This window comes from Dryobates pubescens, chromosome 25 (assembly GCF_014839835.1).
Source record: "Dryobates pubescens isolate bDryPub1 chromosome 25, bDryPub1.pri, whole genome shotgun sequence".
NCBI lineage: Eukaryota > Metazoa > Chordata > Aves > Piciformes > Picidae > Dryobates > Dryobates pubescens.
This window is the reverse complement of record NC_071636.1, coordinates 7,400,088-7,424,815: the sequence shown is the minus strand read 5'-3', so window position 1 is coordinate 7,424,815 and position 24,728 is coordinate 7,400,088. Positions and strand designations below refer to the sequence as shown.

Below are 24,728 nucleotides of genomic sequence, written 5' to 3'. Positions count from 1 at the left end.
GTGCTGATCTGCCATGCTGATATGGTTTGTTTGGGCTGCTCAGGAGCTCAGTGTGTGAAGTCTTTGAACCCTAGTTGAAGTGCTTAAAACAAGCTCCCAGGTCATCACATCTTGATCAGCTTATTAATGTAGGCCAAGACCTTAGCATGCAAAAGGAACCTGACATGTTCATAGCCCTGTACAAGAGGGTCCTTGCCAACAGCTACCCTTTTAAAGGAGAAGGAAGGTGCACTGGACAACCATGTCAGTTCCTGGTCCTCTGACAGAAACCAACTTTTTTTTCATGAATATTTTGATTTTTGAGAAGACTGAGCAAAAGCCAGTGGCAGAAATCAAGTTCTAGGAAGGAGTGGAAAATTTCTAGAGACTGTGAAACAAGCACATAGGATCACTTCCCTTTACATGGAAGCTGCTCTCAAAATGACACTTCCCACTGTGAATGAAAGAGTGCAGGAAATGCTTCAAGGAAAACCAAACATATTGATGTGATACGAATCTGTTGATGTGTTTGTTGGTACAAGGTGATGATGATCATAACCATTTATAACAGTAGGAAAGCTTCTCCACCTTCAGCAGAGATTTTGTAAGAGAAGGTCATAGTAGGACTGTGTAGCATAGAGTGGGGAGGGAGCTGAGAAGAAAGCTGTTGGTAAAGATGATGCAGCAAGGAAACAGCCCTCACTACTGCTGGTCACAGTGTGAGTTACTGGTGCACCATTGAGTATCACAGAGTCAGAAGGTATGTTAAACATGATATTTGCCCTCTTCTCTTTTCAGGCAGAGTAGAGCATGTGTTCCCCAGATAAAAGTTCTTAATCTGGTTGCATTAAAAATAGTTTTGACAACTATGTGAATGATGATGGATACTCATTTCCTTGTTGTTCTCGCCCAGGGCGCAACATGGACTGAGATACCTGAATCTTGCAATCCTTGTACCAGAGAGAAAGGGAACTGGAGAGGAGGATTGGATTTGAAGTTTTGCATCTCTAGTAGCTTGACTTCAACACTTGGCCTGCAGCTTGCAGGTGGAGAACAGCTGTCCGGCCTTCTGCGTGCGGGTTTCATACTTACTACTTTAAATACAGAGGTAACCCCATCCTTTTGTGATGTGGTTGTGTGGTTTAGATTGCATAGTCATCATCACAGATATTAGCCAAAGTGATTTTAGTATGAATTTGTACAACTGTGATGTAGCAGAGTTAAATGGCAAACTTTGCTTTTATTACTTGCTACATGGAAGAAACACAAAGGAAAATCAAGTTAGGATTGATTTAGAATGATTTATACTGAGACAAGAGATTCAAAAAGGGAAGTGAGACCCTTCTGTTGAGTAACAATGTTCACGATAGACCTTTTTGCTTTCCAAACTCTTAGTGGGGTTTAGGAGCAGCTAGGTTCAATCTTAGTCTCTCAGGAAGGGTCTAGGTGCAGCTGGCTGCAGACCTAATCTCAGACTTGGTCATCAGTTTATGGCTAATGGAATTAGCCACATGGATTTCATCAGACATTCCCTCAGTGTGCTGTCACTTACTTACTGAGGATGTGTTGTGAATAAGGGGACTCTCCACCTTGGGGAAGGAAGGATCTCTTAGTCTCAGAAGCACCTTCTGACCAAACATCTGGGATTAGTTAACTCAAGTTTGAACCCCAGGTTTCCTGAAGCAGAGTCTCAAGTATAGAATTTCATAATTAATTTAGTAGAGGGTGGTGCAGCTGCAGCTTGAGCTGGGTGCTTCTGGAGAAGGACACTGAACAAAGAGATTCCTGGGCAATTCTGCCCTGACAGACCATTCACCCGCCCCTCACACACCTTCCGTGTGCCCTTTGGTCCAGTGGTGATTCTGGTCTGAGATCTCCTGACTTGGATTCTTCCACTGCTTCCATACAGGCTGCTATTTTGTCAAGTTGCAGCTGCTGTTGATGGTTGTGGCCTCCTTATCTTCTGGTTTGTGCTGGCTCTGGAGACCCTCTTTTACTTCAGAAGGTACATGTTCTAGGTGAGAGTTTACAGCTTGCAGCCTAAGGCTTCAGCAAATCCAGCTACACATGCTATGTAAATCTAAACAAAGAGCATACCAAGTCACACCACATTTTAACTCTCAAGTGATTAATTCTGCTTAAAAGTTACTTATTTAAGCTAAACAACTAATATTTCTTATCAGTGAGAGGTGTCCCTGCTCAAGGGGAGAGCTTTTACCTCTACAGTCCAGTTGCTGTCCAGGGAGAGCTCAGACTGGGCTCACCCAGTGATCTGTTGCTCATACAAGATTTTGTTGTGAGGAGCAGCCTGGAGTGGCAGGCCACTTCAAGGGGAGATCACTGCCATGCTGCCAAGCAGGCACAGCTCAGAGAAGACTTACTTAGACTCATTTTTGTGGGGTGAAGTGGTTGGCTCCTGTTCAGATTGCCTACAATGGGAGACGGATGCATGAGACATCCTTGTACCCACAGCTTTCTTTGTTCCTCCATAAATAAATCCTGGAAAAAACATCTGCTATTCATGTGTTAGTTGCATGATCAGTGTTGCAAGGTCATACCCGTTGGTGCTTGCTGTACTCTGCTCTTTTATGGGTTATTCAGGGGAGTTGTTGGTCTAGCTATGGGTTAGGCCTCTACTTCCTGCAGAGCATGTACTAAAGTACAGGTTTGGTAAAGGGGGACTGAGTTCATCTGTCACTTTTGGTTACAAGGGCATGTCCTCTGCAGCATGAGGCATTGAGCTGCACTGCAGCAAACATTAGAACTGACTTCCCACTCTCCTACCCAGCACTGTAGGCAAAACACTGGCAGCATCTCTCATTTTTAAAATTGCCCACTAATCCCCAATGCATAACTGTACTCTTGGTTGTTTTAACTGTTTGATCTGAACCTTCCCCTATCTAAGCACATGTTATTTGGCTGAGAAGTTGTTCAAAGTGGTTTAGCTGAAACAAAATGTACTGCCTATATTACAAAGGAAGCCAGAGAAGTTCCACTCGCTTTTCAAAGATAATATTACCCTAAGGATCAGAGCAGGGCCTTGAAATTTGGTGAGGAGGTGACCCTTGTTTAAGTGGAGTGCTCTGTCCTGCAAAACTGTTTTTAACCTTAATGAGATTAGAGTTTTCTAGGAAACTGGAGGTAGTGGCTAGTCAAAGCACTGACTGTAAAAGATGGTCATAGTATGGGCTGGAGGCCTGTCTGGCATGGTGAGAGATCAAGAAAGGGAACAGGAATGCAGTTTTGCAAGCAAATGCAGGCACATCATCTCATGTTGGCCAGGTCAGAGAAGCAGATAATGAAAAGTTAATAGGGTCTATGCCTCAGCTTCCCACCTGCAAAATGAGGGTGAAAGCACTGTAAAAATGTTTGTGAGGAGTTTAAGATTGAGTAATAATTTATGAATCCAGGTGTGAGCACTGAAAAACAAACAGCTTGAGAGGCCACCAATGAAAGTGCTAAGTCTATCAGTTCTTCTGTATCTGGAGCTTTAGGGTGTGGACAGATTGCTTGTGATCCTAGAATAGAGGCTTTCCCTTAATAAGAGTTGTACAAAGACACCTACATGTAAGTTCAGATGCTTCCTGCTTTTGGAAGTGTACACAATCACTGCCATAATTTTCCTTTTATGTAGAATTTAATTCAACTTTAAACATGCTTTGGTGTTTACTTCCAGCTGAGATTTGAACTCCCCTGTATAGAGTATGGGCTGCAATTACACAGAGTAGATTCAAGCCCATGCTTAAATCACGGGTTCTTACCTCCAAGGAACATTTTTCTTTAACTGAATGCTTAGAAATGGCGATAATCTCCACTTTATATGCTTTCCACATCTGCATCTCATCTGCCAGGAAAATAAATGACAGACTATGTGTCTTTAACATTATATACCAGAATAGAAACTTTGGGTTGCAGTGTTTATTTAAAGAAAAAATCAGAACAATTTCCTGTGGAGGGGTTTGGGGGGGGGGGGTTGTTTGGGTTTTTTTTGCCTGCTGTATGGGGTTGGTTTGTTTGGTTTTGTTTCTGCGTAAGCCTCTATTACTGCAAAAACGTGACTCTCTCAATGGTGAGATTTGTAACTACTGATGGTGTTTACAATGATTCCTCCTTCCAAAGGAAGGTTTGAGGAGACCTGATCACACACAGAATCACCAAGGTTGGAAGAGACCTCAAAGATCATCAAGTCCAACCTGTCACCACAGACCTCGTGACTAAACCATGGCACCAAGTGCCACGTCCAATCCCCTCTTGAATACTTCCAGGGATGGTGACTCCACCACCTCCCTGGGCAGCACATTCCAATGGCTAACAACTCTCTCTGTGAAGAACTTTCTCCTCACCTCGAGCCTAAACTTCCCCTGGTGCAGCTTGAGACTGTGTCCCCTTGTTCTGGTGCTGGTTGGTTGATGTTTTCACCCACACTGATAACCCATCAGCAGATGTGCTCCTCGCAGGCCCAAGAAATAATTTAGAAAATATGAATACTTTAATGTTTATTTGTAAACAGAAAAAAAAATGCCACAGTGAAAAAAATGGAGTCTCTGTTGTCTTGAATTCTCCATCCAAGTGAGTGAATAATTTGCTTTCTTCTGCCTTTTTCATTGACCCAAGGACAAGTGAAGAAACAGAGGTGCCAAATAAAATGATGGTGCAGGTCAGCATTAGTGTGTGTACTGTTACCTTTATAGCATTTTCATACTGAGCATATTAAAATATTTCATAAATTATTCTGTCATTCTGGGAAACTTGCCAAAAGCTGAGGAATGTGCTTAAAATATGTAAATCCAATCCTTGCTAAAATTTACTTAGTAGCATTTGCAGCATGGGGAGTGCGTCTGGAAGATGATCAGCTGGTATTCTGTCCTTGCTTTGCCACTGACATGCTTTGCGGCCATGGGTGGTTGCTTTTCATCCTGATATTTCATATGAATGAAAGGAATAGACCTTGCATCTTAACTTTAAGCATTGTCTTAGTTCTCTGTCAGTGTCTTTTTCATGATTATCTCTGGTAGTTCTTTGAAGAAGGTCTTAGGTTTTGACACCTACAGTAGGGGACACTGTATAAAGTTACAATGCTCATAAAGTTACAAAGTACATGACTTGGAAATGGGCAAACTTAAGTGCATCAGGGATCAAGGAGAGGTTTTGCTCTGGAGTTAGTAGAGATAGATGGTGATGGGAAGGCCTTTTGACTGAAATATTAGTGTCTCATGAAGCTCCTTCTGTTTTTTGCTGCTTCAGCTCTGTAATGAAGTGAGCCAATGTTGGATGAACTACTTAAAAGCATGAATATTTCTAGAAAAATCCTTTGGTTTCTGACTGGAAATTAGAAACTCTCTCAATATTTGGAGCCTTCAGATGCTGAAGGACACTATAGGCTCCACATCTCCTTAGTATTTGTGTTGTTCATGTTCCCTTTGCCCTCAGCTGTTTCAGGATGCTCTTCATCCTTTCATAATTTGCATGAAACCTGTTTCTGTTGAAAAAATTTCTTCAGTGGTCCTTCTCAGCTGTCCGCAAGTCTTTGTAGAGCAGCTCTTGACCACGTTGGCTGAAACTACTGCATGAAACTGCTTCCCTTAATTTAAGTAATAATGGCATGAAAAGCTGTCAGTGGAAATGTGATAATACTCTAAACATGAGGTTTTCAGCTCTTGCTTTTCTCAGAGGAGGCTGCAGTATGTTACCTTGGCAAAGCAGGGATCTGGTGCTGTAAGCCAGGGTGCTGCTCAGAGAGCCCCAGCACTTACTGGGTCCACTTCTGAGTTTGCAAACATAGCCATGGAGTTTATCAGATCAAGAGTCCAGGCACTGCGAGCTGTCGTGTATGTAAAGCAAGTTAATCTTCAAAACTTTGCTCAAAATAATGTTCAAGGTGTAAAGTAAATACAGGAAGGTTTGTAGGGTTTGCTGGGGCAAGAATGTTAGCTTCTGGTGTCTGGCTGATTGTTTACTATTGTGTTCCTTTTCAGGAGGTGTGTGCCTCAGCCTTCCTGGGTGAAATCAGCCTAGATAACATGTTCCTTGGCAGGTGCTACGAATCCAATATGCCAGCAGATAACTTTGACTTGTGTTTTTTTACTTTTCTAACACTTGTTAACGTATAATGCTCATGATAGAGGAAAAAATGTTGTTTGCTCTAGTATCTCTGTCTTCAAGATGGAAGTGTTATTTTTTAAAGGAGATGAATTGGATGGTGGGGAAGGTTTGTTTTAAAATGTTTGATGGGTACATTAAGAAGAGTGTGGCCACCAGGTCAAAGGAGAATCCTCTTCCACTGTACTCAGCCCTGGAGAGACCGCATCTGGATTATCATGTCCAGTTCTGGGCTCCACAGTTCAAGAGGGACAGGGGTATACTAGAGAATGTCCAATGGAGGTTATGAGGATGATTAAGGGACTGGAACACCTGTCTGATGAGGAAAGGCTGAGAGACCTAGGGCTGTTTAGTCTGGAAAAGAGGAAGACTGAGAGGAGATCTTACTAATGCCGACTATCTAAAGGGTGGGTGTCAAGAGGAAAGTGCTAGTCTCTCTCCCTAATTGTGTCCTGTGACAGGACAAGGGGCAGTGGATGCAAACTGGAGCCTGCAGAGTTCCATCTCAACATGAGGGAAATCTTCTTTACTGTAAGGGTGCAGGAGTCCTGGAGCAGGCTGCCCAGAGAGATTGTGGAGTCTCCTTCTCTAGAGACTTTCAAGACCCGTCTGGACATGATCCTGTGTGACCCGCTTTAAGTGATCGTGCTTTGGCAGGGGGCTTAGACTTGATCTCTGAAAGTCCCTTCCAACGCCTACCGTTCTGTGTAACTTCAGCCCAGAGCTCCCTGCTGTTTGTGGAGCGTGGGCAATACAACGTCCTCCACAAGCCTGAGTCTGCTACTGCAGGAGGATTTCAGGTAAGGAGGATGAACAAGGTCACCAAGAAAACCAGCTGCACAATGCTTGCTTTTAAAATGAGCTGTGTCTGAGATGAGTTTTCCAGGGCTGCAGCTGGGATTAACTATGTAGGTGTGAATAGTAAGATGTTAAACTGGCTGCCTCGCAAGTCCTACACACATTTGCTCCCTGTGGAAATGTTTTTGTTTCACTTGCCTGCTTCTTTGCTCCAACACACAATGCATATAATCTGATTCTCTGAATGAACCTTTGTTTGGGGAAACACTGTTAGTTTTGGCTCTTGGAGAGCTGAGCTGACAGACCCAACTCCCCAGCAAAACAGATTGGAGATTGAAAAACGAACTAAAACCACGCCTTAAAAAAAAAAACATTGAGGAGAAGCCAAGAAGTTCCTTTTCTGTGCTGCCGAAAAGCTAATCTATTTAGCTACTGCAATATCAACAGGGTTTTTTTCCTTCAATTGCTTACATTACTGCTGCTCACCATCCCCTGCAATAAAAGGAAGAAGTTTAGTCTGCCTCCAAACATTGCACACCCGTGTACATCACGGGACTTCTTCCCCCTTAAGGAATTGGAGGGCGAAAAAAGCACAGAGGAAGTGGGGGTTGAGGAAGGAGTTAACAAGGTAAAAAAAGACTTATTTTAGCATAAGAGCAGCAGGAATCTGTTAAATAAACAGGAAAATGCAGTACATTTCTGTAGCTTGTTCCTGTAAACTGAATTAGCAAAATTTGGATTTGAAAACAACATTATTTGCTTACAGCTGTAGCACACAAGACCCCTGTGGTCTGTGTGAGAAGAGATTCCTTGCAGGTCTGCAGTAGCTGCTTTTCACAGTATCTCTGCTGGCAATATATATTTGGACAGCAGGGTCAGCCCTATGGCAGCTGAGCTCAAGCACTCAGAGGTTTATGTTTAAATTCCACGTACGATAGATCTAGGCCAGGTGCTACCCAAGTGCAAAAGAAAAAAATAGCTTCTCCTGACCTAGAGAGACAGTTCAGCCAAAGATTTTCCTTGTCCCTACATATCAAAACAAGTGAAAGATGAGAGGGTGGAAATGAGGGGTTTACATGCAGAGTACGGCGGTGTCAAAAATGTGTCCCACTTCTAGTGCTGTCAGTCAAACACTTTGTGGCCAGGGTATATAATTCAGTCTCACAGTTCCCGTGTGTTTAAGGCAGAGATCATGCAGCTCTTCCCTCACAGAGTATTTTAAAGACCTCTCATTTTGTGTGGCATTTAGCTCACTAGAATCACGAAGTAGCTTGCCAGGTGAAATTTCTTGCCCTGGAACATTCATGTGTCATGGCCTGGAGAAAGAAATTAATTCTTCAGATTTATCTGCAGCAGAGTCTTCCCTGTTGTCTTCCATTAGGAGAGGATTTGAGACATAGCAATGAGGTATGATTTTGACCATCTCCAAGGCAGATAAAAAATGGGGAACTGCAAGCTGAATCACAAATCACTTAATAAAGGATTTCAGCTGTATAAAATGTAAGTTCTACTGTACTATCCTGTATAGTTTCCATTTAATCAACATGTACGCAAACCACCTCTTAGGAGGTTGTGTAAGTTGACCAGCCCAGCCTTCAGAGATTGTCTTGTTTTGGGGGGGGAATTTATCTTGATATTTAACTTATTTCTTCTCTGCCCTTTCAGTGCTCTTTGTAGAAAAATGTGTTTCTTAAAATGCTTGTGTTTCTTAATGCTAGTCAGGAGTGAAAAACCCCCAAACTACTTCTGGGTTTGCACACAGCTAGATCTCCCTTTGTGTCCAAATCCAGAGGGTGGTTGTGTGTCACGTGCTGACCCAAGTCCCTCTTAAAATCTTCTGATTTAAGGGAGGAGAGCAGAGGCTTCTTCTGTTGTGAGTCATCTTATATTGGAGCTTGATCATGCTCCGCTGATGCCAGCAGGAGTTTTTCCCACTGAATTTATTGATTGAATACTGTGTTTTTTTTGTGGTATAGAAAACTACTGGTTTAGGTTTGAAGTCATCCTAACAGCTGTGAATGCCTTCTCATGAGCCCAGTACCTGTTAAAGAACAAAGACAACCATTTCCCTTAACCCTACTGAGCCAAAAGCATCATTAAAATATCCTGTTAGATCATTCATTAACTGCTCTTCTAGGTAAATATTTGTTAACTATACACTTCACATGCTGTTCACTGCTAATGACCGTTGGAAAGCAGCCCTTTAACATAACCTTAAGAAAACCTCAGATCTGCAGAGGCAAGAACAGAAGAAGCCTTCATGGGTACTGTTTGTGTGTGCCTGAAATGTTTTCTTTTTGGGTGTTATTAACATAGAACAAAACAATGAGATTCTCAGAGGCTGAACTTTGCATAAAAACGGACATTGCCAGGGTAGAATCTGTTTAGTACTGTGTCAGAATGCATACTCTCTCCCTAATTGTATTTCAATTCATAGAGGGGAAAAATGTAAAACTGAAACATGTTTAAGAGAACCAGGTCATGCTCTCGCAGTGGACGTCTGTTTCCTGTGCTGTGCTGCTAATCGTGTGGTGTTTGAAGATTTGTAATTGTTCTTAAAACACAGCTGCTTTCACTGGAATTTCACAAATGGAGAGAGTTGTGTTGCTCTGACAGAGTAGTGCTGTGTTGTCTGTCTGCCTGCTGGGATCTCAGCAGCCTGAGGTAGATCCTGAGCTGGGAAAAAGTATGTGAAAAACTTGGGAGTGGCCTCCAGCATCTCCTGGCATATCTAGGGCTCACAGGTCAAAGCTGCTGCATATGGAGGCAGCAGCCTCAATTGTCTGCAGCTTTGGTTTGGAAAACACTGCACTCTTCCAAAGCACGTCGGGGTCCTGTGTCCCAGGGGATTTCCAGCTCTGTTGGCTGCTCAGCTGATGCTTTTTTAGTTGGTTGGCTGTCCTCAAATCACTTGAGGACATTTGGGCTCAGGAGGTGGAGATTTCTGCATGGGAGACTGAACTGTGCTGCTGGAGCGTATCAAAGTTATCCACCAGATGGTTTTTAGCCAAACTGATTTGGTCTGTGTTTGATAGTAATGAAGATATGAAAGTCACACATTCCTCCAGCATTGCTTCCATGTGCCAGCATGTCTGAGATAGCACAGGGAGTGCTTCTGGCAGCAGCAACCCCTGCAGAATGCAGCCTGGGGCCTAGTTCCCTCTGCTGCTCTCCTTGCAGCACCAGCATCCTCTGGGTCATGCTACGGCCTGGTCTAGCTGCAGTTGCCTCAGCCTATACCATGCAGTATTTAGTCAGAGCTTCTCTTGGGACACTCCTCTTAGACTTTTTGGAGCAGCACTCAGAGTTGCAGCAACCATTGCAGAAGGAGCAAGGACCATGTGTGAACTGGTGGTTTATGCTCACAGGTACCTTGCGATCCTTTGGCTGGTGGCAGGTCGCTCTGCATTTCTTTCTAGGAGTTAGCATGGTCTGAGGAGACAGCAAACAACAGAAGACACTGGGCTGCTCAATTTGAATTGTTTTGTTTTGGTTTTTTTGTTGGTGTGATTGTTTTGCTGCATTAGAATCTGAAGAAGGGTTTCATTTAGCAGCTGCTCTCTGTCACAGTTATTCAAAGTAATTGACTTTCCACTGACTGCGGAATAGCGTCTAAATAATTGTTGTCAGCTTCATGCTGGTTGCTCCTCACTGCAGCTACAGTTGTCTCACTCATGACCTCAAGCTGGACTTGTGCTTTGCTCCCATGGGAACTAAAAAAAATAATTATATTTTAAGAATAGGTTCTTAATCACTTCCTTCTTTTGATGCACTACTTTTTGTTTAGCATTTTGTAAGAGTGTAGTAGAAAATGTTTTAAACTATTTATGTTTTAATTCCAGTTTTAATTGGCCCTTTGAAGATGCAATGAGTGTACAAGAATTAATTGCAGCTCTTTTTAGGTTTTGTGGTTGGTTGGTGTTTTGTTTTTTTTTTGTTTTGTTTTGGCTGGTTTTTTTCAGGCAAAGCATTTGTTCTTCTTTTTTCTAAGGGAAGATTATTAGAGTTTTGTTGCTTTGGCAAACCGTCCAGTCCCACAGCTATGGAGAGATGAACATTGAGTTGACAGATTTCTTAGGCAAAGGCATGTGGGCGTTTTGTCAGTGTTGGTGATGCATTCAGCATGTTAATCTTCTGTCTCCAAACTATTGGTGTGCACGTGAGAAACAGGAAAAGGTGTGCTTGACTCTGGGGTCAGAAGGAATGAAGAAACAAGGTTTTGAGGCAGTGCTGGCTGAGCAGTGAGCGCTATGAAGGTGATGGGATAGTATGCAGAGAAGGGGAAAATATTAAGCAGATGGAGATCCACTACCTGCCCTGACACACGTCAGCTGTATAACAGTGAGATAAAATACTGTATTTGAAGATCTTTCTGTAAGCTGAGAGTCTTGAAACTTAGAAGGGGGTTTTGGGAAGATGTGTCTCAAAGATTGTCATAGGGATGCACTAGTACAAAAAAATCCAACCAAAAGCGAAGAACAAAAGAAAAACCTGAAACAAACCCCAGAAACCAACCAAAGCCCCCCAGAAGTGCTTTCCCAGGCTTCAGTGAGCATCTAAATTACTGTTGTAGTGACAGTCATAGAGCCACATACAGAGGATAGCACAAGTACATTAATAACTGGTTTTCCTACTCCTTGCTGATAGTTTACATAGTTTACTATTAGCTCCAGTCAGTGAAGTTGCTTGCTCCAGCAAGTCCTCTTGCCTTAGAGGGAGCCAATGTTCTATTTTGTGTATAATTTTTTTTTGTTCTTTATTTATTCTCAACCACCAGAGTCTCAGGCTGCAGCAGAGCCTCACAGCATAGCCTGCAGGGCTTGGCACACCCCCTGAGGGGACACCTGGGCATGGACTGGGGTGAACACAGGGCTCACAAGCTTGTCACTTGCCTGCTATTCTGCTGCTGTGAATTGTCCTGCTAGTGCAGTTAATAGCTAGTCTCTACACCTGCTTCCCAGTGCATACAAAAACATAACAGTTTATTTTTTAAGAGGATGAGGAGGGAAAAAATTACCTTTTTACTGCCTGACAACAGCTCATCTGATGGTGACTTAACGTGCTACAACTGGCACTGTAGGCAGTAGTAAAATTGAAAGAGCAAGGCTGGCTTTTCTTTACCTGTCACTTGGCTGAGGTCTAGCATTTGCTGTTCTGCCACAGTTGTGGGAATACCTGAGTGGCACCTGCAGTTGTGCTAGCAAAGGAGTAAAGAAGTAATGAGCCAAGTACTTGAAGAAAGTGGTAGTTTAATACCCTACTATTGGCAGCTCTGGCTTCTTTTGTGTAGACTGTGAGCACATTTTACTTGCTTATAGTTTGACAAGTTTCATTACAGATTTTCTTTTAAAAGAGTTGCTATTAAGAGGTTTCCCAGACCAAATAGTTCTTCAGTTTTAAGGCCTGCCTCTGAATAGTCTTTGGCAAGCCAAAGGGAAGTGTCTGATACTTCTGTAGGATGTGCCTTCCTATTCTTACAGGGACTTTAGAGCTTAAGTATAACCCCAGGGTTTTAAAGGATAAATAATTCAGTTATTTGAGCTTATTTGTTCTGAATATGTGCTAGCAGATAGTGCCCTATCACAGGACAGTTCTAGCACATCTCTCTAGTGCCAGTTCATGGCAGAAGTCACTTCTGACCGAGCAGGCACTCGATCTTTCCTGAGAGGGCAAAGCATTTTGAAGTGACATTGCTCTTATCACTCAGTTGTGTACTCTTAACTACAAAAGACCTTGACCTAATGTTCATAGTGTTTCAAGATTAACCTGTTGCTTTTAGAGGTGTTTGATTGTGGTTTGTGTTGCTGCTTCCATTGGGCCAGCATGCACAAATAGCATAAAGAGCCCTAAACTAGGAGCATGTATGGCTCAAAAACTGGGAGCACAATACCTCTATTTTCATCTGTGGCTTGAAATTTGCCACAATATGAATATTTCCTACTTCCTCTGCTCTGTCAGTAACGTGGATTAATGATTCATAAAGGTGTGTTTTAAGGGCTGGGTATTTTGTGTTTGGCGAGCGCTTGCTGGAGTCCCTGTTGTTGCTTCCATTTTCCTTCTGTCTCCCTCCTACCTCCCAGGATTGTTCATACATCAGCCTTTTCTTTTTCTGGCCTTCCCTTTCCTTGGAGAAAAATGACTGTTTCTAGCTTGCTGGTGACCCTTTGTTCCCAGCTGTGTTTACCAACACTCTAGAATTGGTGGATGACAGCTTTTCTTGACCAGAACTGGTAGAATTTCATTCTTCCAGTGTTAGCAGCCTAGAAAATCAAGTGGAACAGTAGAAGTGAACATGTGTTGACTTCATCCAGCTCTCCTGCAAAATCCAAGCCATAACTGTATGTGGCCAAAGGTGCAAAAACCTCTACGCCAGGATTTCGGGCGTAACCTGAGTGATCTTGTTCTCAGTTGATGGAAGCTTATAGATTGGCAGTTGAGAAGGAGGGGTACTGGTGAGGAGAAAAGACTGGGTGAAATGTGTTTCAGTCCTCCTGAGGATACTTATGAGGCTGATTGTGACAGTTTTAGCCAGCAAATGAGAACATGAAGGGGTCTTGAACGCTGGACTCATCTTTTGACACCTAGATGAGTGAGCTGTGGACAGCATATGGCAAGAGTTGTCACTGACTGAGCCTGGTTTATTGTCCTTTTCTTTCTTGATAGTCTGGCAGTTTCAGGGGGATGCTTTTTCGGGAAAGGAGTGGAAAGTGAAAGCAGAATAATTTGTTGTTTGTTTTGTTTCAGTGGAAAGCTGGTTTCACCAAAATGGAAAAACTTTAAAGGCTTGAAACTTCAGTGGAGAGATAAAATCCGTCTCAACAACGCCATCTGGAGGGCATGGTACATGCAGTGTAAGTATCGGCCTCCGTTCCATTGCTTGCTATAAAATGTTTTCTGACATGTGAGAAGTAAAAGAATTAAAGTTGCTTCTAATGAAAAGCTCAAAAACCTGCTGAAGGCTCAATGTCTCAGAGACTGCCCTGGCAGTGCTGTCATATCAGTGCTTTCTTGGAGATGTCCACACAGAAGCTGAGCAGTTCAGTGTAGCCTGAGATCTCTGTTTCCGGTTGGTGATCTGGAAGAGGCCCTGGCTAGGGTTCTTTTATTGGTGGTAGTTGTTGGGGTTTTTTTTGTAGTTTGTTTGGTTTTGGGTGTTTTTTTTGTGTGACATCTGGCTGTCAAAGTGACAGAGCTCTCTGCAGAGTCTGCACATCCTGAGCACTTACATTTTCATTCTTGTTTCAGACCTGGAGAAGCGCAAGAATCCTGTGTGCCACTTTGTGACCCCACTGGATGGCTCTGTTGATGTTGACGAACATCGTCGGCCAGAGGTGTGTAGAACCTGAGGACCAGACTAATGAGCTCCAGAGTTTATAACAAGATTTTCTAGTCTATTGGACCTGAGAGCAGTGTAGTAGTTCTTTGCTCTGTTCCCTGTATTTAGAAGGAAGGAACCTTTAACACAAAGCAGTTTGAAAGCGTTTTTGTAAGTTTTGTCACATTGAGATGCTCAGGATACAACAGGAAGGACATTTATTATCTCTGTAACTTCTGTCTGTGTTCTGGTTCAGTGAAATGAATCACAGAAGTACAGTTTGAATAATTAAGATGTTTTTACTCTCTTCTGGCTGGAGACTGAAGTCAGTGAGAAATGAGAGTGACAGCTGCTTTCAGGACTGAATCGAAGTGACCCTGTGAGATTTTTCTGCATTTTATTTAATTGATGAGTTGTGGTTTCAAGACAACAAGCAATCACTTTTTCTCTGTCAAGATAACGTCACAAAAAGAGTGAATTTGTCCTTATGTACTTCATTGTTGTGCTCTTCTAAACATTAATGAAAATTAGTGTCAGCCCTTTGGCTCCTTGCAGAAAACTAGTGAGAGCCTTCATGTGGCAATATGTGACACACTCTACTGGTTAACTCTAGAATAATTTATAGCTCAGAGAAGTTCCAGATGTTTTTATGGAACTGTCTCAGGTTTTTGAAGGAGTGTTGATGCTTGTGTTGTAAGATGAGCCTGGAACACAAAGTTGTGTTAAGGCTCTTATTAGTCTGCTGTCCCCAGTTTAGATGCTGCTGTCTGTGATACGTTAAAGACTCAGACAGTTCTGATCTGTCTGTTGTTGTTGGTATGTGGCCACCAAGGTCACATTTCTCCCAGAACATCAGATTTCTATTGCTTTTTGTCCTTCCTAACAGCTTTGGTGTATGTGTGTCCATGTTCATGTAACCTTGTGAAATTATCTTTGCCTGTTTTCAGCAGAGCAAGTAATGCTTTGTGCATTACATTTTAGTGAATTTATTTTAAAGTTGTGTTTTGGGGTTATTTTGCCATTTCTTAATTATTGGTTCTGGTTGAGCTGATGTGGGAAATGCTGACACTGCAGGCACATGTCACTTGTTTGTTTATTGTGGGAAAGGTGAAGTTAGTCTTGTCAGATTTGCTCTGTGATAGCTCCAGGGTAGTGTGGGCTGCTGATACATGAGCTCAAACAGAATTAGCATGCTTGCTTTGCATATATTTTTTTAATGCCTGAATATTTGCTTGGAAACATACTGAACATTCAGCCATCGTGTGCTCCGCTGCAATTCATGGTATGTGTTTGTGTTCTCAGGCCATTGCAACAGAGGGGAAATACTGGAAGCGAAGGATTGAAATAGTCATCAGGGAATACCACAAGTGGAGAACATACTTCAAGAAAAGGGTGTGTTGGTTTACATAGTGGAAGTATCTTACTTGAACTTCATCAGTATGTGGTTGCTTTTTGAGTTTTGATGTCACTTTTGCTAGCATACAGAACAAAACAAATGATAAGCTGATACAGACATACTCATCTGATTAGTCCCTCTGAAAATTATTGGGCGGGAACTAATTGTGTACGATCAGATCTTAAAAGTGTTGCAAAATCAGGTGCTCTACTGGTACACATAGGACCTATTCTGACTTTAACATCTGTTTTGTTTTCCTTTTGCAGTTACAGAAACATAAAGACGAAGATCTTTCAAGTTTGGTCAGGGTAGGTATCACCACTGATAAGTGGCAGTGTTTATGCTGGTAGAAACTGCAGTCAGTAACAAAGCTATAACATGCAGCAGCTTGTGTTGATTAAAATCTTAAGACAGGCATCTTACTTAAGCCTTAATTAAGGTTAGACACCTTAATGTTTCTGCACCTCAGAGAGCAATGTAAGATTTGTATCTTAAATTGGATAGGGGAGAGGTTGAATGCAAAGTGCTGTGACAGAAGAAATAAGGATCAGTAAAGGTGTCCAGAAAGATCAATCTCTTTGAGGGCTGGAGCATTATTTACCTCATCACTGAGTTGTAACTGGCATTGTTGCCTTGCTGGTGTAACTAAATCTGGGAGATGGGTATGCTACATGTTGTAGATCTTCCTGCTGCCCACAACATTGGCAAATAAAGTGCCAGGATCCTAAAAAAAAAACCCCAAAAGGCACAGAATATTTAAAGGAGCAATGGTGCTGCTGTTTACTGTGCCACACGTGGAAAATGAAAGCAGTTTTTATCTGTCTGCACCAGATGCTCTAGCATTGTCTAGACAAGCCTGACTTTTCTTCCTGTCCTTTGGCAGGATGATGATGTGTTTCTCTGGCAAAAAAGAAGGTATGGCAGAGAAACCCCTGTCCCTATGGAAGAAGGCAGCCTCTTGGATGCAGACATGCTCATGTCCGAGTTCACCGACACACTGTTCTCCACGCTGTCTTCACATCAGCTGGTTTCCTGGCCAAATTCCAGGGACATAGGTATTTGTTGGCTGTTAGTTATGTTGCAGTGGGAACCTCTGGGAGAAGCCTGGTTTGTTGCTTTGCTGCTCTTCTACTCTTGCCTTAGATATTTATCTTACTTTGCTGACGCTGCTAAAAATAGGTCAGAGAATATGGCTTGGTAAGTCACAGAGTCCCAATTATTCGTCCAAATTTAATTTCTAACTTAGCTTCTTAGGGGACAATATTGCTCTGAATAAGTCTGTAATGAACAGTATTTGCATTTATCAGGGGTAAAGGCATTGTTTTTTAATCTCAAAGCATGTATGTCTGTGTATATTCTTAAGGGACTGCCTATTTTTTTTCTTTGGAGATGTCCCTTAGAAGAAGTGCAAGTCAGGTCTCCTGTGAAAGCAATCCCAAGAGCTATACCTTCTGCTGAATTCTAGCTGAAGGCTCTGTGTAAAGGGACATGTCTGCTCTGCATCATCCTTGCTGCACATATGTCTTAAGCTGTCTGAGCAGCTCCAGAGCAACTGTGGTTTATATGAACTGTACTTGAGGCAAAATGAAATGGATGATTGTTTATTTGAAAATCCTCTGCTATGAGCTGTGGTGGTTCAGGTTGTGCTTCCCAGTAAGTTTTGTCGTGCAGCAGTGGCAGGACAGGAGGTTTGGGAGCAAGAGGCATCCAACCTGGGCAATCCCCAGTTGTCAGAGCGACTTCAGGTTTCACCTCTTCAATTTTACTTGTTGAAGCCTTCATTCCCCAATGGATTTGATTTCAGAACTGTGCTGTAGTTATGAGAAAGTGCAGACGCTCAGTTCATTTCAGCAGCAGTTTGTTTTCTGTGAACACTCTGGCCAAGCCTGGCTGTGGAGTGTGTGTTGGTGTTCTAGCCAAATGCTATATTCCTGCCTCTGTTACTATGCGAGTGATGTGAAGCTAATCTAATGTCTCCTGAATTTTACAGCACACTTAGGAAATGCTGACATGATTCAACCAGGGCTTATTCCTCTCCAGCCAAATTTTGATTTCATGGATACTTTTGAGCCTTTTCAGGGTAAGAATCCTATATATATATAGGTATACAGTCAATTAATTTCTTTAAAATTTCAGTGGTTTATGAACTAGTATTTAACAAAAGAGTAAATGTTGCAGATCTCTATTCTTTAGAAGGCAGGAGGTTTGAGTGAAAGGTGAAGAACACTTGATAGATGTTTTCATTGTTCATTATTTCTAGTAGATACCTACATGGGTAGATTGCCTTGTTAGTGTGACCTCAGCCCTTTACTTACCTGAACCTGACAATCATTTTAGAATTGTTTATTCCAGTCTCTGAACCTGGTTGTTAATCTGCCTTTCAAAAGAAGAGCATTCAGACCATAAATGGTTCAGTAATTAAAGATGGAAAATAATGGAACACTTTTTAGTGATGAAGTGGTTTTTCATTTTGTTTGCCTTGGAACATTTTCTGGTAGTCTCAAGAACTGCATGTGACATTAAACTACTGCTGACAACTTTGATGGCTATGGATCTTCGTGGAAATCAAAAGTCACATGTGTCTTCTGGGCTTGCATGCGGTCTGTGTCAGATAACTGAATTTTGTGGGACTGCACTAAGATTAGCTCTTGCCTACAGCAGGCTGATTTCTGTATTATCCACAGCTTGTGTGAAAAGTGGAAGAAGTCTGCTCTGAAGAGCTCACTTCCCCTGGAAGAGAATGCATTGTTGTTAGCAGCAGTTTCATTATTTGCTAAATACTATTGATGTTTCTGTGCATTTTGTTATCTAGCAATGGTGTACCTTGAGTATGAAAAGTAGAAAATTAATAGTGGCTTTTCCTATTTCAGATTTATTCACACCCAGTCGTTCCAGTAATTATTTCCCTTCTGTGTCTGCTGTCAGCTCAGCTACAACAGAAAGCAGCAGCCATTCTTCCCAGGTAAGAGAGGTTATTAGTGTTTAAAATGGCCCTATCTCAGACATGTATGTGTTATGAAGATTCAAAGATGAGCTATGCCCTTCATGGAAGGAGTTCAGGAGTCACATCTGAATCAGTAATATATTTCTGTTCTGTCAGTCTCCTGTCCTGCCATCAGGTTCGTTGCCCAGCACACTTCCAGCAGGGAACATCAGTGATGGACTGATTACTTCCTCAGAACCTGCTCCTGTCCTTCCTGATGCTGTCACTGACCAGTGTTCCAGCATTAGAAGCGAGGGATCCTTCATCCATCCTGACTCGTCTCTCAGTGGGCCACAAACTTTTCTGCCAGTGTTTCAGACGCCCTTGCCACTGCTTCAGCCTGCGACACAACAGCAGCAGTCCCCATTGCCTGCAGTGCCTCTGAATTCCAGCATAAGCTCTCCACCAGCTGCGTTTGCTGCCCCAGAGACCCAGAAGTTTGGTCTCTGTGAATCCACAGTTATCACCCACACAGCTTCGGCTACGTTGACCCACAATGCCCCTGCCACCACCTTCAGCCAGAGCCAGAACCTTGTCCTGGCAACACAGCAGCCAGGTGCAGGGGTGCCTTGTAACCTGACTTTCCAGACTACTGTTCTGCAGGGGCAGCCTCGGCCCCAGCTGCAGTCCCAATTGACTTTTGCACTCCCCAAAGTTGTTCCTCTGGCCAGTGCTGGGACAAGGCCCAAACAGTCACAAAAAACAGTGCCTGCTCCGAAGCCTAAGCCCAAACAGTCACAAAAAATAGTGCCTGCTCCGAAGCCTGAAACAGTGTCCTTATTGTTAAAGAATGCCTTCATCACCCCAGGTGAGAAGCACTGGGGGTATGTTTTTCTTTTCTGAGTGGGACTAGGAGGAGGGAGAGACCTTGTTTATTTGCCTAAGTAAAAATACAGCTTCCTGAGGGTATCCAAGGAAGTCCTGAATCTTCTGGTGTGTAGCTACTCTGTACAATGGGATGCTGTGGACTGCTGTGAGGATTCAAAGCAGTTTGGTTGTGAATGTCAAAAGCTGACCTGTGAGAAATGGTATCTCCTTGTAAAATGAGTGCTGACCTTTGTAGGTGATTCAGCACATAGGAGGAGTAGAGCTCTCTGCTCCTGCCCCAGGGAACCCTTGGTTTTGGTGTTGAATGCTGTTCTGATTTACTCTGCCCTTCAGAGCATTTAGTCACAGTAGAGTAGGAGGCGGTAAAGAGATAGCATAGGGTGGGGAGTGGCAGACCTGTCCTTGTCATTGGTTCACCCAGTTGCCCTGGAGAAGTCACTGTGCCTGCTTGTGCATCATCACACTCTGTAACACAAGGGTACCTACTTGTGTACATCCTTTGGTAATACTTCACCTTAGGTGTCACTGAAATGCATTGAGACTCAGTACAGCATTGGCTAGGAGCAGCTGTTGAAGTGGTCCTGGTGGAGGCACAGCAGGGTGCCTCTCACCTACCATGAGTGCACTCTACCAGGACCTGGGTGATGAGAATCTTTTCACTGGGGGAGGACTGAGAGTAGACAGGAGATGGAAATCTTTGTTTCGAGCAATCTATAGACTCTTCAGCTGCTTTCAGGAGTTTGTGGTTTTCAGTTGGGAGCCTAACTGACAAGCTGGGACCTCCACACTGGGTGTGTCATTTTGGAGCCTCTGGCACTGCACAAGGCTAAAAATAGCAAATGTGAGCAGAGAGTTTTCCATGTAGTGATTCTTGTGGGAAAGCTCAAGGCTAGAGCAAGACCTTCTCTTGGGGTTATTGCACACTGGTTTTAGACTTGTGCTGGCTGGGGGCCAAGTGACTTCAGCCACCTGAAATGTGCAACAATAATCCAAGAAAAAGCCTGCCTGGAGGAGTATTGTTAAACAGGCTTTAGGAAGGAGTAGGTGTGTCTGTGAGGTCTGGGCACTGTGGTTACCCACCAAAGGGGAAAAAAAACAAAACCAAAAGCACAACCAAAATAACCAAACCCTCCCCCCCAACCAAAAAACCCCAAACAAACAGCAACAACAAAAAAATCACTGCTCAGGAGTAGAACAGATGCACAGAGCTAATTCTGGCATGGCAATGGGAACAAATTGGCCCATTATTAATAGCACTAGGGTGTTAATAGCAGTGCTTCTGTCTATGGTATATTACAAAGCAAGAGTCTGTGTACTTTCAGCAGCTGAGGCATTCATTCATCACCTAATAAAGCATTGTAGGCAACTCTAATTTTCAGAAGGCCTGTGCTCCTAGCTTGCTCAGTGCTTCTTGGGTTGTTCCTCACCCCATACATCACTTTCCCAGTACTTGATCAGTTATTTCTGGCCCATCACAACAAATGGCTTTGCTTCTCATCTGAAGTTGTTGCTGCTTTTCATTCCTGACAGCAGCACGTGTTCAGAGATCACAGTGCTCCAAAACACCCAGCTCAGAGGGCAAATTCAAGGGTTTATGTAAAGACTGGAGCTTTATTTTTGGCAATAGAACAAACATGAGTACTCATTTGGCAACAGAACAAACATGAGTACTCACAACTAAAGTATTTATGCCTGTCATTTGTGTTCAGGACAAACAAATAATCTCATGACTATGAAACAAATTGCCTTCTTACTAGCATTAGAAAGTGATGTGTAGCATTTACTGCCCTGTGATACAGTGACTCAAATCTGCATAGATTGTCTCCTCAAGTCCAAGGTTTCCATCTGCTATCATCACTTCAGAAGAAATGTTCTGATTTTGAGGGGGAAGGCTGCAGAAGTGCATGTGTAGGATAGAAACATGAGAAACCTAAAAAGGCATCCAAGTGTGTGCTGATTGTTACAGTTGCCCAAGTGTGGAAGTCACAAGTGACATGTTTGTTTGGCAGCATTAATGCACTGGTAAGAGCAGGCTCTTCAGCTCAACAGAGATGTCCTAAGTCCAGCTGAACGTTAGTGAACAGTGAAAGGGTTGTGGTTCCAGCTTTACATTTGGGAAAGCTCAGAGAATGAACTCCCTGTCAGAGTGACAGTGCTCTCTGCCAGATAGACCCACACAAGGGCTGGCACAAGGTTGGGGCAATCCACAGGCTTTCTACTAAAGGCTGCGCAGAAACTTCAGTTGATTCAAAACACAGTTGTTAGTCACAGTAGGGAAGAGGACATTAGGTATGCTGTGTGTCTCCTTGTTCTGCTCTGTGTGTGTCCTTCACTATCCTCATGTTAAACTGCAGAAGTTGGCAGGAACAGAGCTATTGTGTCACTTTTTATTAGTATTGTTAAGAAATGTACTAGTTGGTTAGTTTAAATAAGTTTTAAACAGAATGAATCACTTGGAGTCTATCATTTAGCATTAGGATGTAGAGGTTACAGCATGATGATGTGTGATTTGGTATGCTGTTTGTTTGGCTTTACTTACTTAGCATGAGTAGCTGGATTTTGTGAAGCCTTAGGCCACAAGCTGTGAACTTTTGCCTAGATGTGCTGAACTTTTAGCTAGTTAAGCAAAACCAGGCCCTCCAGAGCCAGCATGAACCAGAGGATAAGGAAGCTACAACCGTCAGCAGAAGCTGCAGCTGGACAAGATAAGAACAGTTAATGTCCTACCTGGAGACAGAGAAGGAATCCAATAAAGTGTTAGAAGATACCAGACAAGAAATCACCATTGGACCAGAAGGTGTGTGAGGGGCAGGTGCATAGATTGTAAGGGTGCAATTGCCCAGAGATTTCTGTTTGGGGTCCCTCTTTGGAGGCACTCAGCTTGAGCTGCTCCTGCTGCTGTACCACTCCCATTGCTTTTTGTTTAACTGGACTCTGGCACCTGAGACTGCTGTGGGAAACCAAGGGTCTGAACTGCAGGGGTAACACTGTCCAAATGAGTGTGTTGAGTGTGTGTCAGCAAGTCAGTTGGAGTGTCTGCCAATGCATTGGAACCAGCCTCTGTGGAGGGCCTCTGGCCTAGCAGTAAAGTGGTGTGCAAGTGATTTCCTGAGTCTACTGTGGACACCTGGACAGTGTGAATACCTTAGAAGTATAAAGGAGATCTGAAGCCAGTGCAGGCTTCAGCAGGCTAGAATGAAACAGAGTAAGTTTGGTTTCAGTTTTTTGAAAAGCAAACAGAAGCTGTATCTCTGTCCCCCTCCCCCCTTAGGTAACCCTTAGGACGGTCAGTCTGTTCTTTCTGAAGTCTGGGCAAGAGCAACGTTGGCCTTAATGCTGTGTCAATAGCTGTGCATCTGCATTGGTTATATAGGACCATGACTGATGTTAGACTAGAATACTGTAGTGGTCAAGGCAATGATCTTGAGTGAGGATTCTGATTCCTGGCATGGGGACAAGCTTCCTGTCCAGACTTTCTTTGAGAAATGTTGTGACTTTCTCTGTAGAAACAGTTGCCACTGTTCACAATTATCTCTAGCTGTCTGATACTACAGAGCTCCTAGTTCTGTAGCCTGCTTTCTGGAATTTTGGTGCTGTTTCCCAGTGTTTGGTTGTCTTGTGCTTGTGTGTCATGTAAAGCGTCCGTGAAGTCAGATAGTGCAAGAACCTTCAGTTGATTTCTGTCATTGACCCTTTCTGGGTCAGCAGAACAATCTGAGAAGTGTGGGTGTGAGAGCAACAGTGATGATGACCCTCCTGTGAAATCAGTAGTGTGAAGATACGTCACGTCTCTGATTTACTGGGTACCTCTATAAATTCACCTTGAAACAGTGACAGTGATGCTCAAAGCCTCAGAAATGACTGATGTATTGGAGTCCCTTGTACTGCATTCATGGGAGAGATTGAAAACTGGTGGCACTTTGTATTGCAATGACATAGTACCAAATTGGTGCTCATTAATCCATTCCCCTGTGCAATGACAAATTATGTCAAGCTTTTTTTTTCCCCTTTTCCTGTTGCATTAACTATTCTAACTTGTGTTCTTCAGCTGCCTTTCAGGGACAGTCCAGAGCTGTGATTGTAACTCCATCACCTTTAAAAAGAGAGGGGATTTTGACGCCAGCCACGTCTCAGTCTAATGTTGCAATTGCACCAGCTGGAATTGTCAGAGTAAGGAGAAGAAAAAAACCAATACTTGGTTGTTTTTTTTTTTTTTAGGCCTGTTATTTGCAAGTAGTTAGAGCTGTAATGTGCTCAGGTGGGCAGCTAGCCCACTAAACAGCCCCTGTTGCCCAGCATATGCATTTGTGCATTCAGCATCATGCTTGCTTGTTTTAGATTGAGCTATTTTATGGGCCTGGAAGCACTGTTTAGTCTTCATGGACTCTTGTCTCGCATGACAGTAAGATTACAAAGAGGCATGTATATACAGCACTGTGAATGGGGATTGTTTGTGCTTGTTAGTAATCCTGCAGCAGCTAGGAGTCCAGGATGTCATCTTTCCATTTACATACTGAAAAGCATGCCTTGACTATAAAAGTGGGTTTCCCAATATACTGTATGCAGGAAGATGGAAATAGTTTTTAGTATATTATGCAGTTGATGTGTTGTAATATTGCCTTAAGTTATGAAAGGATCTTGGTCTCCTGCCAGAGGCCTGACTTCAGTGCCTGCCAGTTCCTTATGTATTAGCCCTTGTTTCATGTCATCAGATTGTTAATCATGTATTTGCTCCTTTTAGTGAAAGGCAAGGTAACATATCTCTCTGTTTTTGTCTCTCTCCCCATTTCTCCTTTCTCTCATCCCTTTTCTCCCTTCGCCCCCACCCCCCTCTTCCTGCTCTCTTTTTTTCTTCTCTGTTTTTCTCTGTACTATTTATGTGCTGTTCCCAGGCTCCCGGGGTGACGGAGTTCCATAGTAACATTCTGGTTGGTCCAGCACAGCGAGCACCAAGTAGTCAACAAACCCAGTCCACAGTCTCACATCTCTTCTCTCCTAGTGTAGTCCAGGATGTGTTGGTGAAAGGAGAGAAAATCTCTTCCCCCCGTAGCAGCTCACAAGTTCCCTCACCTACACCTAGTAAGTTAGAAAGCTGTAAGCATTCTCTCCTGCACAAATTAAGTGTGTTTCCATTGGTTAAGCAGGGTGTAAATGGACCTTGAGGATCTGTGGATAATTTTTGAAGAAAAAGCTTTTTAGGGCCTTCTACCCTACAGCTTGGTTGTATCCAAGTTGTTTGCCATTTTTATCTTGAACTACTATGCAGCATTCCCACAAACTGCCCTTTTGTGCTTCCTGTAAGTGGCTGTTTTCCACAAGGATGTCATTTC

General features: G+C 43.1%; 1 protein-coding gene across 1 annotated transcript in view; it reads left to right on the top strand.

The window, feature by feature from the left end:
• MLXIP (MLX interacting protein) overlaps nt 1–24,728 on the top strand; it is a 49,611-nt gene that overhangs the window by 15,423 nt on the left and 9,460 nt on the right. The window contains exons 2-11 of the mRNA XM_054172828.1: nt 13,621–13,727; nt 14,122–14,207; nt 15,494–15,583; nt 15,854–15,895; nt 16,471–16,642; nt 17,578–17,667; nt 18,458–18,549; nt 18,688–19,378; nt 23,447–23,568; nt 24,291–24,477. Of these exons, the coding sequence (XP_054028803.1) occupies nt 13,621–13,727; nt 14,122–14,207; nt 15,494–15,583; nt 15,854–15,895; nt 16,471–16,642; nt 17,578–17,667; nt 18,458–18,549; nt 18,688–19,378; nt 23,447–23,568; nt 24,291–24,477 (1,679 nt within the window). The remainder of the gene's footprint in view (nt 1–13,620; nt 13,728–14,121; nt 14,208–15,493; nt 15,584–15,853; nt 15,896–16,470; nt 16,643–17,577; nt 17,668–18,457; nt 18,550–18,687; nt 19,379–23,446; nt 23,569–24,290; nt 24,478–24,728) is intronic.